At 39.0% G+C, this 14,877-nt stretch overlaps 1 protein-coding gene across 8 annotated transcripts in view; it reads right to left on the bottom strand.

Moving 5' to 3' along the window:
* The window catches only part of TRAPPC8 (trafficking protein particle complex subunit 8), a 110,396-nt gene that overhangs the window by 5,398 nt on the left and 90,121 nt on the right, over positions 1 to 14,877 (bottom strand). For 4 of the 8 annotated variants that reach the window (XM_067546117.1, XM_067546125.1, XM_067546141.1 and 1 more), the window contains 3 exons: positions 14,544 to 14,645; positions 1,723 to 1,770; positions 40 to 185 (listed from right to left, as the gene is read on the bottom strand). In XM_067546117.1, the coding sequence (XP_067402218.1) occupies positions 40 to 185; positions 1,723 to 1,770; positions 14,544 to 14,645 (296 nt within the window). The remainder of the gene's footprint in view (positions 1 to 39; positions 186 to 1,722; positions 1,771 to 14,543; positions 14,646 to 14,877) is intronic. The other 4 variants (XM_067546133.1, XM_067546175.1, XM_067546157.1 and 1 more) reach the window with 1 other exon arrangement.

The following is a 14,877-nucleotide window of genomic DNA, read 5'->3' as shown; positions in this document are numbered from 1 at the left end:
GAGGATTCTTGAAATTTTAAAATCTAATATTAATCAAACCTTTTTTGATGAAATGAGTGATTAAAGGACTCTGGATAATGAAGACTAGTCTTAATAAGGTTAGAAAGCTGTTCTGGTGTTGGTCTTGTGGGTACTGGAGTATTTTCTGGTCGAAAAAACTTTAAGAGAACCATTTCCGGGGACTCCTGGAACACAAAAATTCAGACAATTGCATTTACAATACTCTTATAAATACACTAACATGACACACTATACAACAAGGAATTAAACCAGACAGATTTAAACATGAAGGTACTATTTTCTCCTAAGAACGGTCGCTCCCAAGAGATTACACTATTGTGTCACAATGCTTACAGGAGCCAATTAAGGAAATTACTGTGTCTTACTGTTTTAGGTGAGGAAGAAGTGCAATTCTTATGATGGGGGTGCTATATCACAGGCAGACTATTAAATTTCCTTCTCCCAAAACTGCTTTTTTAAAATCAATGAACGTTAAGAGTTCTGCAAATATGTATTACTGGTAAGACAAAAATAGAACAATGTTTCGACAGGGCACCAAATTCATTCTGCATTTTTACAAAAACTCAAGCACTACAGTGAAAATTCTATTATGGGGAGGTTGCCACAGGAACCATAGGTAGCCAGGTGGGTGGCATTGTTTGGGAAGGGAATGTAGCTAAAATGTGAGCTAATACAATACATTTCTAAAGCTGAAACCTAGGAAGTTCCTCCAGAAATGCTACTTTCCTCTCTTCCTCCCCACAGTGGAAAGCCCAAGGGAGGCAAGTGGTGGAGTACTCTCCCCCTTGGGGGAAATCAACCTCCAAGACTGTGGGGATTAGATGATATGGAAAGGTACAACTTCAGTGCCTCACCCGGTCCAGAAGCTATGGTACTTGTCCAACACCATCCAGTCAGTTATCTACTCCAATCAAAGTTACTGATGAGGAGTAAGCTTTCCTTATTCACTTATGAGCCATTGATGCAGAGTCAATAATCAGTTACATAAAATGCATTCACAGTAATGAACATGTCAGCAACGGCTAAGTACAAGGAGCTGACTGATTAATCCAAATTCTGCTCTACACTAACAGTTCACAGTATTCTTAGCTTATTGCTATGTTTGTGTTGACAACTTATATTGGCATCTTTCAGCCTCAAAATATAGGTTACAATAAAAATAGGAACACAATGAGTTTGTGACTAGTCAATAAAAGATAGGGAAAATCCTGGCCCAAACTGAAGTCAATAGAAGTTTTAGTGATGTTGGGATCTCACCCTGGAAATTTAAATAATTATTAATTATTTGCATTATAGTAGCATCCCAGGTCTGGCTGTAATAGGCACAGGCCATAGGAAGACAGCATATGCTTCAAAGAATTTAAGATTATGCCCTTTAAAACAAAACTAATTCGCTGTGCTCAGACCAGAAATCTAAATGCTCAAGAAGCAAGAAGAATATTCTGATTAACAATTGAATATAGTTAGAAACTCTTTAATTCAGTTGACATTTCTGGTCCTGCTGTAATGGCATCCATCTTGCTGAAAGGTGACACGATGTGTGACACTGCTGTATTAAGAGACCATACAAGTCTTCATCTTAATTATATGACTCCATAGGGGGAAGGTTAGAAGATTTATCTAATTGAAGAATATTCAATAATATTTTGGATAGCATATATCAATACCCTAGAGATTGCTCTTCCCCCTAAAGTCAGTTACCTGTTCCAAGTCCTCCCAATCAGAATTCCCGAGTATTTTTTTAAAACCCTACAAAAAACAAATATCAAAATTTATCCGAACAAATAGACAAAAATCACTAGGATAAATGACAGAAAAACAGGTAGACAAAGTAAGCTGCATCACCGCATTTTCATTATCTGATTAATTTAAAATGTTTGAAACCCTTAGTTCAAAGCAACATGACCTTTGTATTGTAAGACTGGCAACATATTGAAATTGGACAATTTAACGCCTTAGATTTAAGTTTAGTCTTTTGATTTCTAACTAAGGCATCACTTTGACAACCCTCATATCCATACGATGAAATTCCAGCTACACTGAAGTCATGGCAAAACTCCCACTGACTTCAATAGGGCCAGGATTTCACCCATAGTTTTTATATTTTGGGGGAAAGGCTTTCAAAACACAAACACTCAGGCTACTGCTCTCCACTAACAGTATCTCACTAAGTTTCCTTTTTAAGAAACCTGGAGAGTTTACAAGACTCTAGATAAGAAACCATATGATTAGAGAGATAAGGTGGGTAAGGTAATATTTTTTTATTGGACCAAGAGAAGTTGGTTTAGTAAAAGATATTACCTCACCCATCTTGAGTCTCTAATATCCTGGGACAAATGAGGCTACAACACCACTGCATTCAGAAACCATAAAATTGTCAATTTGTAAACAAAAGTGATTTCTGTTCTCAGGAACAAATTTAAAGAGAATTCAGCTAATATCAATAATTCTGTTGAAACAATAAGAAAACCTTTGTATAAACTCAAAAACGTTCTTCAAAAATAAAGACGATTATGGCTAGAATAAACATTCTAATATTAGTTGCACTAACTTTCTCATGTAATTCCATTCATGTAAATTTGGTAAAACAGATTCATACCCACATTTAATAAATTCTAGCTATTGATCTAAAAAAAAATCCCACAAACGTTTTGATCCATATAAACAACTGTCCACGCCAGTATTAGTGCATAGGTGTATTCCAAAGAGGCAGACAGAATGGGGTTTTACCATAAATGATATGAATGGTGGAAATCGAAAAAGATTTGGACAATTAGGTTCATTTGACTTGTTCTAAATTACAGTTTTTGAAAATGAGTTGTTCAATATTACAAGCCAGCACTAAAGGAACCAATTACATTACCTCCCACAATTACCCACCTAAGAACCAATGGGAATGGGAACATACAAATATAAAACTGATATTTCTTCCCATTCTTCATATCAACTGTGAGAATAACTACTGCATTGGAAGGGTGAAGCTAAGAAACCCCTTTGTTAGACAAATGAATCACAAAAATTGAGAAATCCCATAAATGAATTTAGCTTTAAAAAGGATTCATATAATTAACATTGGAAACACTGTTGTCATTCAATTTCAGATTAACTGAATTAGTTAAAAACACTTTTCACTTTACTGAGAAAAAAGCAAAGATCTTACATTATACCTGATCTCTGTTGCTTGTATTTCAAATGAATTTGCTCTCTCACCTGTATTGCTAACAATCATGTATCTTAGGCTGGATTCTTTAATGTGATTTTAGAATGTTTTTTGCAACCACGCTAGAATCTACATCCTGCACTAATATTTAGTCAAAGTTTAATAATTAGTGTGTTCAAACTAACTTTAAATAGTTAACCCAGTATTAAAGCAGACTTGATAAACTTGTAAAGGTTTCCCATATGTAAGGGTGAAAAGGTGCTGCTTTTCAACAAGATGGGTGCCAAAAAGAAGGCAGAGCCTTTTTTTTTTTTTTTTTTTTTTAAATGCTCACATTTAACTATTTTAAATCTGATTGACATTACTTTACAATGAACATGATTTCAAGAGGTGATAGGCAACTTCAAGTACATAGTTTTCAATGGCAACTTTTCCCAGTCACTTGGCAAGGCCAATGTGCTATTTACTACTTTTCCAAATAATGTTAAACATACTTGTTTTTAAACAACTGATGTATTTAGCAAAAAGAATACTCAATACAATTTCACATTTCTTGTACAGTCCCAAGGAGATAAATACATGCTCTGAGCAGAGTTTGAAAGATTGAGATAAACAGGAAGGCTGCAAGGGTTGCAAAAAGACGGCTCTTGAACCAACTGAATAAGGTTGTATGGAAGGACAAGGGAAACGAGCTAGAGGAGAGGAAAAATCCCAGTTTGGAAGTGGTGGACAGTGCCCGTGAGAACAAAAAGGATGTGGAGAAACTGGAAATACAGGGAGAAACTAATTAGAATCAGCAAGCTCTCTTTTCAAACTTAATCTGAAGTCTTTTTTTCACCTTTTGCCTACTTTTTTGCTCTACCCTGTTAAGTTTAAATACCATTCACACCAACTCCTAATCATTTGGAAATGAGACTGTGTAAAGGGTGGGTACTTCACTCAATCTTAGGGCTTGCCTACACTCACCTTGGAGATTCGGCAGCAGTCGACTGGAGTTACGCAAACTACACAAAAAACTTGTGTAATTCCCATCAACTTCTCTGCTTCTGTTCTGCGCGCCATCTTCACTGCACTGCGCTGACGGGAACTGCGTTCCCGTGGACGCAGCACTATGCCACTTGAGAAGGTGGTCTTAATACATCAATTTCTGGATCAACTGAGCGGGTCTTCACTGACTGCTCAGTCAATCCAGATAAGTCAATCTGACAGTGGCGAATTTGCTGCCGACAGTGAAGACATAGCCTTAGTGATTGTGTACTTCACTCAATCTTACTTCACTTAGTATTGTGTAGTTCACTCAATCTTAATTTAAAATTAAGACTTTTAACATTATCTGGAAGAGTAAACAACACAGATAGGATTGATGTGTCAAATTCAGCTGTATGGCTTCAGTGGAAGAGAGGGAATGGGCTCAGAAAAGTGCATTTTTTAAAACTATTAAAAACCAAATTCAAATGAACCCATTTTACTGATGCGATCATGGTGTAAAACAACCCTCTAACAAACACTGATATAGTAAAACAACAAGAGTTCTGCAGCACCTTAAAGACTAACAAATTTATCTGGGCATAAGCTTTTGTGGGCAGAAATCCAATTTGTTAGTCTTTAAGGTGACACAGAACTCTTGTTGTTTTGCTGAAAACAGACTAACACGGCTACCCCTCTGGAACTGGTATAGTAGTATATGAATACATACAATGTAAAAATGGCAACCTCATAGTATTTGTCTCGAAATGTGTATAAGAGGGGGCAATCTCCTACGTTCTTTCCATAGTGACATTTTGTGGACCAAAAGTGTTGATCTATTTGTAACATCCTCTCTCTTATAAATTATGTTTAGCCTGAATACCTTATCAATACCCAATTTTATCTTCAAATTTCCTATCCCATATATAAAACACTACTGGCAGAAACTACCACCTCCCTCTGGTAACTTGCAAATAGTCATTTCCATAGCTACCATTTTTTGCCCCACGGTTCCCTTCTCTAATCAAATGGCTCCAACCCAGCCTTTCATCTTGTCTAGACCTGGATTTAAAGGTGTGATAGTATCATGTGTTAGCTAACATGTACCAACACATTTTAAAAATCTACTATAGATAAGGCATACTACCTTTAACTTATGCTAAACTGGCAGAATTAAAGCCTAGTGGAGAGCTAAAAATCACATCTTTAAATGCTAGATTAGGAAAGGCCACAGTCTGAGATATTACCTGTAATCAAGAGTATAGCAGAGGCTTGAAACACCCAATCACTGTTTCTTTACTTTTAATTAAAATTACAACATTATCCAGCCTTTCTAATCTATTATTTTCTTACCTTAGCTTGAATTTCTCATGTGATCAATAGAAAAATGCTTAGACAAACAAAGGAATATTGTAATAGGGAAGAGTGAAATTGAATGTAGAAAATTAAAAAGTAAAGGATTTCAGGTTACTGTAGGTTGGGAAAGTGGGAGGAGAATGATGAGAACTGAAGTGAGCCAGGGCAATTACAGCTTTGGAGTAGTCACATTTTGAGCTTTAGCTAGCTAAACCCAATTGGTCACTGGAGATGAAGGAGAAGATAGCTAAGATTCAAAGTGCTAAAAAGAGCTTCACTATGGCGGTGTTAGAGGCAGTGGCAAGAAAGATTTCTACAAATACCTAGGTAATTTTCACTTAATTGCCATAATTCCTATCCTATAATGAGTATCTTCAGAGATGGATATTTGTCCAAACTTTTTATATATTAATGGCCATAGCTGGTTCAGTATCCGGCTGTCTAACCAACAGTAAAGCATGAACACTATTTTTTATATATAAATGCTAGGTTTATTGCCAAAGCTTGTACTTTCGTAGGCCAGACAGCTTTTACAATAACATCTCTTATTCACTCTTAATCATGTGTTTGGAGGTATTAACAGTTTGCTTGAATTGATTCCATTTTATATATAAAAACCCAATCCTCAGTTTATATTCATAACGTCTGATTTCTAATTTCTGCTTTAGATTATTGTTAGAGACTGTACTATGCCATTTAGTTCTTTAAGAACTCAGTCACATCTGTCCTAGTTCCTTTTTTTTATCTTCTTTTTTGGGCTGCTCAAAGGAATAAGCTACATTTGGCATTCTTTGATTCTAATTTTATCTCAAGAGCAGCATCTCACGTGTAGACTTAGAGGAAGGGGCAAGCCAAGGGGATAAACAGATTCAAAACTATCTGTTCATTAAAGAGACTCCTACACTACTGCATGTGAATCAAGTTTTTAAAAAGCAACGTTGCTTAGCAACATTAGATGCGTCAGACCATAACACTTAGATGTAGCAGAACTGCCAGTAATAATTTCTATTTATAACTTACTAGAACAAAATACTAAGCTATGCCAAAACAGATAGTTGATCCAGGTAGTACAATATTCTACATCTAACAGTAACCAAAACCTAATGTTTAATATGAAAATGAACCCACCTCCCTCCCATCTCCTTGTAATGCATATATATACATCTGTGTAAATACTATACAAGGGAAAAATCTGATTCCCACAGGGAACACGCTATTCCCTGAAGAATACAATTTTATTACTCATATCCTAGCTAGAATAGCAAAGAGTGATTTAGAATTCCTAATTTGATGGCCAACAGTTTAAGACAAGAAATGTATCCATTTGAGGTTGCAAGGGCAATTTAAATCAGTCAGGTTACATGCAATTATTCATACTGGAATTTGATCAGGTCCAGTATAATGCTTTATGTTTTTTCAAGAGTTCTGCTGGAATTTTTATGGACCCCATATTGTCAGCATCTTGGGTTTTATAGTCTCCTTAAAAATTACTATGGTTGCAAATGATAATCTCCTGCTGGCATCTGCTCTTAGTTTAGCAATATTTGGTAACTGATAACGAAACAAAATCACCAATAAAATGTCCTCCCTATGACTGTTGTACTGTAACTCCATTCCTCTGAGAGACCCAAGAAGTATGGCTGGATACATTTTCCCTGACCAGCACAGATTTCACCTTATAATCTCATCTGTTCAGTTATAGGTAGTGCAGATAGTGAGGTCTATAGTTAAGGTTGCCCAACACTTATAAGCCACTGACTGGTTTCAGGTGCTAACTTAAGTCCAAATTGCTTAATTTGACAAAGGTTTTCATGGCTGAATTTGGGGGAGGAGTAAATTACAGTAAAAAATGATTCAGCCATTTCAGCATGTGAGAGGTTTTTTTAGTATTCACAAAATCTATTGTATAAGGGGTCAAGAAAGAAGTTAAAGATTATGGCAGCTAAAGCTTTTATCAAATAAATTGTGGGAGATGATTTGGAATTGTGGGATAAGCATATTAGCCAGTAGTATTTTCTATTGCAGTGGGATAAGTGTTGACATTTACATAGTCAGATCTGGATTTCAAAGTTAATTTGAGATGAGATATTTCACACCTCAGAGCTATTATTTCAGGCTACCTGAAGATTTTGGAAGATGGCACTGCATGAGATTACATTCCCTTCATGTTTTTAAAGGTTTTCTGCAACCATGACTTCTAGGAACTTTAAAAAAAAATGTTTAGATTCTGCAGCATAATTACACAGAAAGTAGAATATGCAACAAATTCTGCAACTGCAGAATCAAAGAACACACATGTACCTACCACTTTCCACACACCTGACACACTGGCTCACATGTTGACTTATTTTTTCTACACCAGAAGCTACTCAACATCAGATGATGTATATCTATCTGCTAACTATCATTTTATATATCTGACATTTAGACTGCATTTTCATATTGGCTGTTTTTCCACTCCTTTTAACTTATTGCTGGCCTTCTAAGGATGCATTCAGACGAATACAAAATACATGTATCCCAAGACTCTCGATCCTTTATATCTATTAAAATAAAATCTTAAGACCAAAACTAGATGCCTTTCTCACCTTGAAATGGAAAAAGGTTGTGTCTACACCTTTGACTGGGAAAGTGGACATGCAGACATTGTAAAGTACAGCAAGGGAGATTGTTTACATAGCTTAGGTAAATAAATACTTGAAAAGAAGAGCAGTGATATGAAATTTATATTGCTAAAACTGGCTATATCAAAATCAAACTGAAGTTAGTCTGACACTAATTTTTCATGTAATAGCCCAATAAAAACTGCACTTGTTGCATTACTATGGCAACTTTTCTGATTACTATTTTTATCACTAGTTTTGTGGTGTCTTAAAGCATTAGCCACAAAAACTGGAGGAGAGGACAGTTTACAGAACTAGCAAATTTGAGATCATCATCTTACACCATAGGTAAGGACAGTCAGTAACCCAACAAAAATAGTTTTATTTTTCCACAAGAGCATCTTGTAAGTTATTTAAGTTATTAAAAGTCATGGGGATTCTTATTTTCAAGGTAGGAAAGATATACTTGATTTTATAAATCATCTCCTTTCCACAGAAACAAACTCCGGGATACCCCCTAATGTACACTGAAGCAGCGTCAGGTCTATTCTACTAGTTTAGGAATAGACTGTATGTTCAAAAGATACTCAGTAGAGACAGAAATAGCCTATGCTTTGCTATGGTTTATATAAGTGAAAAGTAGAAATTATACTTATGGTATGATTATATTCACTGTCAATACTAGTTCTGTTCATTCCTCGTAAGATGGAAAAGTTAAATTTTCCAACTAATTTTCTTGTCACTGAATGTAATGTTTGATGTTTTAGCAATTGTTTATAATACTTTGGCATAAAGCTTTGACAAACGAAGCAGAAATTTCAATGCAAGGGTAAGGAAAAAACTTTCAGCTTGAAGATTTGTCCAGAAAATTTTCATTTATGATGGACAATGGTCAGTTTAGCCCATAACTGCCATCTTCAGATGCTACATTGAGAGGGGCTATGTAAGTATCTAGACAGATCACCATAGTTCCCTTTAGATGCAACTAGAAAAAAAAGACAGTTACTGACCTTTCTAACTGTTGTTCTTCGAGATGTGTTGCTCATGTCCATTCCAATTAGGTGTATGCACGCTTCGTGCAGTCACCAAAAGGTTTGCCCCCCGTGGTAGCAAAGCTGGGGCTACCAGAATCATTGAAGATTTGTCCCTCCTGACCTTTAGAAGGATCTTGTGGACCAGGGGTATCGGAGGGAACGCACAGAGTAGATGTCACGTCTATGGGATGAGGAAGGCATCCGCCACTGACCCTGGGCCAAGAATTCTGGAAGGAGCAGAACTGCTTACATTTCCTGTTGGATTCTGTTAGGAATAAGTCTATCTGGGGAATGCCCCACCTCTGGAAGATGTTGCTTGCCACATCTGGGTGGAGAGAACCGTGGGCCGGTATCGACCTGCTGAGGTAATCCACCAGCACGGTCTAAGATCCCAGTACATACGAGGCTTCTATGTGAATCTCATGAGGTATGCAGAAGTGCCAGAGATCGAGAGCTTCCTGACACAGGAGAGAGAAGTGTGTACCACCCTATCTGTTTACACAGAACATCGCTGTTCTGTTCTTACTGCAACACATATGCCTTTCAGATGGGCCCTGAAGGCGTGGCAGGCCAGATGCACCGCTCTGCGCTCCCTTACATTGATGTGGGTGGCCAGATCTTCTTGTGACCACAGAAAGATCTTGAGTCCTGAAGTGGCCCAGATGAGCTCCCCAGCCTGTGTCTGAAGCATCTGGTCACTAGGGTTAGGGTGGGAGATAGGCCTTCGAATGGGACTCCTGCAGAGACTGAACGCTGGTCTCACCACCAGTGCGGTGTCTCCAGTTCTGACGCCAGGATAGATACTACTTTGTCTATGCAGTCCTGGGATGGTTGGTAAACTGAGGCGAGCTACGCCTGGAGAGGTCTGAGGCATAATCTGGCATGGCGAACCACATAAGTGCAAGATGCTAAGCGGCCCAACAGTCTCAGGCAGTTTCTGACAGTGATCATGGGGTGTCACTTCCATTCCTCTATGATGGAGCATGGCTCGGAACAGTGACTCTGGAAGGGAGGCTTTGGCTTGGTTCGAATCCAGGACTGTCCCTATAAATTCTGTCCTTCGGATGGAAGTCAGTACTGACTTTTGTGCATTGATTAGAAGGCCCAGCCTGGTGAACATCAGTTCTATGAACTTAAGTCCAGCTCCACCTGATGTCTGGATCGGCCTTTACTCAACCAATCGTCCAAGTATGGGTAGATCTGTATTTTCTGCCTCCTTAGGAACACAGCCCCAAGTGCTATGCATTTTGTGAAGACTCTGGGGGTGCCAAAAGACCAAACAGCAGTTCTGTAAATTGGTGATTGGTTGACCACAAAGCAAAGGAATCTTCTGTGCCGTGGGATGATCAACAGGTGGAAATATGCATCTTTCAGATCGAGAGTGGCATACCAATCTCCTAGATCCAGAAAGGGGATGATTGACACCAGGGAGACCATTTGGAATCTCAATTTCTTCATGTATCTGTTGAAGTTTCTCAGATCTAGAATCCATCTGAGACCGACCTTAGCTTTTGGGATTAGGAAGTACTATGAGTAGAAGCCCTTTCCCCTTAGCTCCTGAGGAGCCTCTTCCACTGCTCTCACTTTTACGAGCTGCTGCACTTCTTGAATCAGAAGTTGCTTGTGAGAGGTCCCTGAAGAGGGACGAGGAGGGTGGGGAAAGTGAGGGAGGGAGCTGAATTGGATAGAGTACCCCAGTTCTATCGTGCGTAGTACTCAGTCTGTGGTAATCTGGGCCCACACAAGGTAAAAGTGGGATAAATGGTTTGAAAACAACAGCGATGGAAGATCCAGGTTGGAACATCATCCCTGGGTGCACCCTCAAAAGTTCTGTTTTTAGAGTCAGGCAGAACAGTGTCTACAAACTTTGCCATTGACTCCTAGGTGTCTACTTAACACCGCCTGCTGATTTGCTATTCTGAGTTTTAGTCCCCAGTGGAATACACCTTCCTGCCAAAGAAGTCCATCTTCTTTGCCTCCTTGGCTTTTGGTGTAGGGCCCTGGTTCCCCTGTCTCTCCCTCTCACTTACTGCCGCAACCACTAGAGACCCAGGAGGGGAGTGAGTATAAAGTTACTCAACTTTTCAATGGTACAAAGTATTTCCCCTCCACCTTCTTGGTGGTCAGGGGAAAAGAGGCAGGGGTTTTCCACAGCACCTTTGTGTTCTTATCAATTGTCTTAACTAGGGGCAAGGCAACCCTGGCTGGACCTGACGGAGATAGAATATCTGTCATTAGGTCGGCCCATCCTTCTGAGATTTCCTGAACCTGGATTCCTAGGTTTTGGGGAACCCTACAAAGGAGGTCCTGATGGGCCCTGCTATTCTCTGCTGTCAGTGCCAGGGAGACGCCTGCGACTGCCTCATTGGGAGATGATGAGAATTATTTTCTTAGTGGAAGGGTTTCCTGTCCCTCTGCGCCTTGTGGATCTCACGGTACTGGCTGCTCTAATTCTGCCTCGGTGCAAGCAGCGTCGAGCTCAGAGCCTGTACCAGGGCTGTAGTTGGTACCATGTCTGGGGTCCAGGTCATACTCTGTGCCAGTGTCAGCTTCAGGCCGTGAGGAGGTCTCTGACTAAGCCTAGTGGTATCAGCTCCCCAACTCCAGGAACAGCGACCTACCTGACTGGGGCCCTTGGGCTTGGTGAAAGGCCCATGGGGTCCAAAATGGGGACTGACTTGGGGTCTGCCATTGTGGGACCCAAGGCATGGGGAAGGGGTAAACCATCTCTTGGCTCCGGTAACCCCCTCTGTCCCAGTGCTGACTGCGAGATGTAGGGCTCGGAGTCAGAGCGTTCGCTCCTCGGGGAGCAAGGAGGTGCAGTGCCGGCAAACGGTGCTGTGGCAATGGCTGGTGGGACATCACTGTCGGCTTTCCTTTTGAAGGCACCATCTGCTGCTTCAGTGCTGGGGCTTGTACCTCTGTTGTCCTTCCACAAGTTTGTGTTGATGGTGGCGGCACAGTGCTTTCAATGAGCTCCCTGGCCACTTCAAAGGTCTCCGGAGTGGAGGTTAGCTATAAGTCCTCTTCCTCCAATTCTATGGTTGGGAAGCTCATTGGCGTTGAACTCAGTGTACTCCTCTCTGGGGAGTTGATGCTGCTGTGGCTAAGGCACTGGTGCCTGAGTGGCCCGACATGGATTGCACTCTGCTAACGCTCTTAAGCCCCGATGGTCTGAGTGTGGGTGAACAACTCTGTCTGACTTCTTCTGTTTCTTCTTGGGGATAGGGAGTAAGCGTGATGACAAGCACTTGACGAGGTCTTCAGTGCCAGTGATTCCTTATGGTGCCGAGGGTCTCAAGAACTAGAGTCCTTCCTCAATGCCAGATCCCAAAAAGACACTTGTGCACTCCTGACCAGCATTTTAGGCCCCAGATCCGAGAGGCTTGGGGAGGGACAGAGAGCTGTCTCCATAAGGAAGAACTCTAACTTTTGGCTCCTTTCTTTTATTGTCAGAGGATGAAAGTCTCAGCAAATCTTGCAGTCCCTCTAGTGTCTCTCTCCAAAGCACTTACAGTGCAGGTCGCTCTTGAGCATGGGCTTTTTACAAGTCCCACACAGTTTGAATCCAGGGGACCAAGGCATGCCCTAGCCCCTGGCGGAGCATGATGATCTTAAGGAGATCTATTCTAGTATAACTACTCTATTCTAATTCTAAATGCTTAACACCTACTAACTATTTACAGGAACAGAGTGAAGAACACTGGAGGAAAGGCCCTTGTGGAGCAAGAGACTACAGATTCCAGCCGACCGACACAGACAGCAAGAAGGAACTGAAGAGGTAGAGGGCAGGCAGAGCCCTATATATGGTGCCATGAAGGTGCAACTCCAGGAGGCTCCAGACCTGACCCTACAGGCACCATTGGGGAAAAAACCTTCCAGCGACTGAACATGAACATGCACACACCTAACTGGAATCAACATGAGCAAGCATTCGAAGAAGAAAAAATTAGTTCTTGCCGTGGCAAGCTAATAGTGTAAGTCTAGTCAATTTTGCTATAAATTTTTGCATAAGGGCTCATGGGAAATAGATACAATACACACTTAAGGCAAAACAGAATTAAGATACCTGACATGTGAACAAAATTGGCAGGATAGTACTAAACTTTTAGTTACTGAGATTCACCTACCTTTATCTTGCACATTACTTGTTTTAAATTCTTCTTCACATTCACATATACATTAGACTATTCATGTGTCCAATATTTCTCAAGTTAACTCTCGAACCAACCCAATTTTGAGTTAATATAGTTCTGTACACTAATTTTTAGTTTTGTATACTAATTGCCAATGCTGCACGTACACAGATATTCACTGGTTTGTTGCAGACCCTAATTACTCATTTTCTTCTATAACTATTTTTGTGATATCAGAACAGACAGTCTAAATGTAATCATAACAGTATAAAGATTTTATTGATTGCTCTCTCCCAAATAAGTTTGTCAAGTTATTTCCTCTATTTCCTCAAGTTAATTCTATGAATTCTTATAACTCTGATAAATTTTAGAGGGAAAGCTAAACTGTGTATAGAATACAAGGGCAGAATACAAAAGATTCAAGAGTTTTTACTTAACTCCTTAGTGCAACAAAGCTCAAAATCCTTTTTTTAAAAAAAGAATCAATGTATTTTATTTTATCCCAAGTTGATTTGTTTTTTTTGTGTTCGAGAGAGAACTCCACCATATTTCACTACTACTGCATTACCAGGCAGCTTTCTTCTGCTAATATTTTGACTTCTCTAATAATATTGTATTAAGAGCTCTGAACTCTTTTTCATGCAGTTTGATTTTAGTCCTGCAACAAAACTCAAGGAAATAATTTGTTCTAAGATAATTATGCAGCTACCTCTTATCTGCATGGGTCATGGATTTACAGACTTTTTTCCTTTATCATGATCTTGTTACAGATTTTGAGGTCCAGTAATTAATACTACTAAAAAATTAAGTGAAGTCAACAGTATAATCAGGAATTGTGCATACAAAAATATCTAAAATTAAAATGTTATTCGTGTATTTTTCAAACAATTACTTCTACTGCTTACTTTTATATGCTAAAAACACTTAGCCAATATTACAGATTAGCTCCCTTCAACGTTAATTGGATTATACTGTAGCAGCAGAAAACCTCTAATACCTTAGAGATATTTAACTCTTCCATTTAAAGTTTTGTTTTTAAATCGCTGTGTAGACTTTAACAGACTTGAAAGAATGTTGCTGAAATTAGTCTAAAATTAGCAGATTCCTTTTAATTTACACGAACCATACAAAAATACTAGAGAAGCCTTTAGCAAGGTAATATAATTAACTTATTCAGATACACACATTTTAGAACATACCAAACACACTGGAAAACCTTTTGTAAAACAAGAGGTTTTAAATATAAAAAAGTAACTGTTTAGGATACCTGCTTTTGAGGAAAGGAAAAAGCCTCCTTCCCCACTGTGTGAAGAAGAACATGATGCTGGCCTTCTAAAATAAACTGCTTGTTGTCTTCCACTACATATGCCTAAATACAAAGTGAACAGACATTTAATATTTGTTAATTCAAATATTTCTTAATTCAAACTCAAACCTCAAAAGGGGTTATTAAATAACACTCCTCTTTTATAGTGCAAATTTAAGTGATAATGATCTTGCATTTAGACAACCTTTCATTTAGAAATAGTCCAATGTACACCATAATATTTAGCAACAGATTTACAAAATTATGAATAAAGGAATCACTTCACCATCCAATA

The sequence above is a fragment of the Emydura macquarii genome, unplaced genomic scaffold (genome assembly GCF_026122565.2).
Source record: "Emydura macquarii macquarii isolate MOO-44397 ecotype Brisbane River unplaced genomic scaffold, CSIRO-AGI_Emac_v2 contig_212, whole genome shotgun sequence".
Lineage (NCBI taxonomy): Eukaryota > Metazoa > Chordata > Testudines > Chelidae > Emydura > Emydura macquarii.
Note: the sequence above shows the minus strand (reverse complement) of the source record. Positions and strands in the feature narration are given on the sequence as shown.